We start from the raw sequence: 2,120 nt of genomic DNA, 5'->3' as shown, positions 1-2,120 counted from the left end.
TCTCTCAGCATTGTTCCTCAGCCACACTCTCACATGCTGCTGAATTATTAGAGGAAAAACATGGAGGTGGAACTACAGAAAGTAAACAAGACCCAGTCAACCCTGTTTACTTTTGTATACAACTGCCCATTTGGCTCATGAGACCAGGGGTAGTAACAGCAGAGCAAAGGGTAACAAAGGGAAAGAGAGGCAAGAGCAGCTACACCTGGCTACTCCGGATTTATGTGCATGATATGTGTTGTTATAAAGGGTCACCCAAACTCCCAGCAATTAGTATTAAGGTTTTCTGTTGGGCATGACTCCATCCACAGTTTGCAGTTACATTTCGACCTTAAAGTTGTGGGTTGCTTTGGTCCTTTAGTCAATATTGCTTGTTGTCTTCCTGAAGCCCTTTGCAAAGCCTTCGTTTTTCAGGGTGTATATGATGGGGTTGCACAGTGGAGGAACAGCCGTGTAGTATAAAGCCAAAATCTTGTTTTCTTTTATTGAAACTTTTGATGCTGGTCTCATGTATGTGGAACAAACAGACCCAAAGAATAAAATAACCACAGTGAGATGAGAACCACAGGTTGAAAATGTCTTTCGCCTCCCCTCTGTCGACTTCATGTTCAGTATTGATGAAATGATCTTGACATATGATGTGAAAACAATAATAAAGGGTGCCAGTGCAAAAATAGATCCAATAACATAGTTCAGTGTCTCAATAACGTGGATACTGGTGCAAGAAAGCTTCATCAGGGCCGTGAAATCACAGAAGAAGTGGTTGATGGTGTGGGATTGACAGTAGGAGAGCCTAGAGATCAGTGTGATGTGCGGAAGTGGGACCAAGATACCACCAAGCCAACTTCCAGTGGCCAGCTGTATGCACATGTTTTTGTTCATGATGCTCATGTAATGTAAGGGATAACAGATGGCCCCATACCTATCATAGGCCATAACTGTGAGGATAAGAAATTCTGTACCCAACAAGAAAAGAAAGAGATATATCTGCAGCAGACATTTGGTGAGAGAAATGATTGTGCCTGTCTGAAAGAAGTGTATCAGCATATGTGGGAAAGTTACTGAGATGTTAGTGATGTCAATAAAGGCAACATTTATAAGGAACAAATACATTGGGGTGTGCAGGTGTGAGTTGGAGTATACTATGGAGACAATAAGAAGGTTTCCAATCAAAGTCATCACGTAAATTGTTAAAAATGCAATAAAAAGGGGAACTTGCAGCAGTGGAAGATCCGTAAACCCTATAATCAGGAACTGTTCCTTTGAAGTAAGATTTTCTCCTTCCATCTGTCCAGATTAATTGCAATTTGAAGACAGGCTGAAATAAAGAACACCAGCAATGTGAATACAATTTTGACTAGCTGGTTTGACTTTTAAGTTTCTGTTTTTGGTCTTCTGAAAACCTCCTAATCTCAATGTTCAACATATATTGGTTTCCTTCAAACATGTTACCAACAAATATTTTCTGTTGCACAATAATCTTAGTGGGGTGTTATCATTCGTCTTTCGGAGATAGAGCAACTATTAATTGCAGAATATGTATGCATAAATTTGTTATCTCAGCTTAGATTTTCATGGAATAAATGTTCTAAACTGCTGTATAATCTTTAAAATAAGGTATTCTATCATAGAAATATATCCACAAAATGTAGATTTGGAGAGAGTATAATTTGTATATTTCTATTAGTAAAAACTCCACCACAAGATTATCACATGAAAAGAAGGTAGACATATAACATGAATTATACCCACTAGGTGGTGCTTGTTCTGGGAAAGAATACTACTCTCTGTGGTATTTCTTCACCTTCTTCTGACCTTATTTTGTTTCATCACTGACTCTACATCTCCGTGTTTCCTTTTATTTATTTAGTTTTGTTTCAAGTGAGATTTTGTTTTATTGATTTTTGAACTTCTTTCTCATGGATTGTATCTGGGCTGTCTGACTCTTTGTCTCCTCTATTTTCGGGGTTTTGTTTTGGAGATTGAGACACAGTACATACCTGATGATGAAAGGGTCATCTCTATCCAATCTATTTCAAACAATCGGCCAGGGATGCTTGGAGTGTGGAGGTCAAATCTATCCTCCCTGCTGAGACAGGATGGCTTGTGAATCAGTGTGG

At 38.8% G+C, this 2,120-nt stretch overlaps 1 protein-coding gene across 1 annotated transcript; it reads right to left on the bottom strand.

The window, feature by feature from the left end:
* Positions 1 to 357: 357 nt before the first annotated feature.
* LOC144769911 (olfactory receptor 8G1-like) lies at positions 358 to 1,287 on the bottom strand. Its single transcript, XM_078654107.1, has one exon. It carries the CDS (start codon positions 1,285 to 1,287, stop codon positions 358 to 360), a length of 930 nt encoding a protein of 309 aa, XP_078510233.1.
* Positions 1,288 to 2,120: the final 833 nt, after the last annotated feature.

This window comes from Lissotriton helveticus, chromosome 7 (genome assembly GCF_964261635.1).
Source record: "Lissotriton helveticus chromosome 7, aLisHel1.1, whole genome shotgun sequence".
Classification (NCBI taxonomy): Eukaryota; Metazoa; Chordata; class Amphibia; order Caudata; family Salamandridae; genus Lissotriton; species Lissotriton helveticus.
The sequence above is the reverse complement of the archived record's forward strand: the minus strand, read 5'-3'. Positions and strand labels throughout refer to the sequence as shown.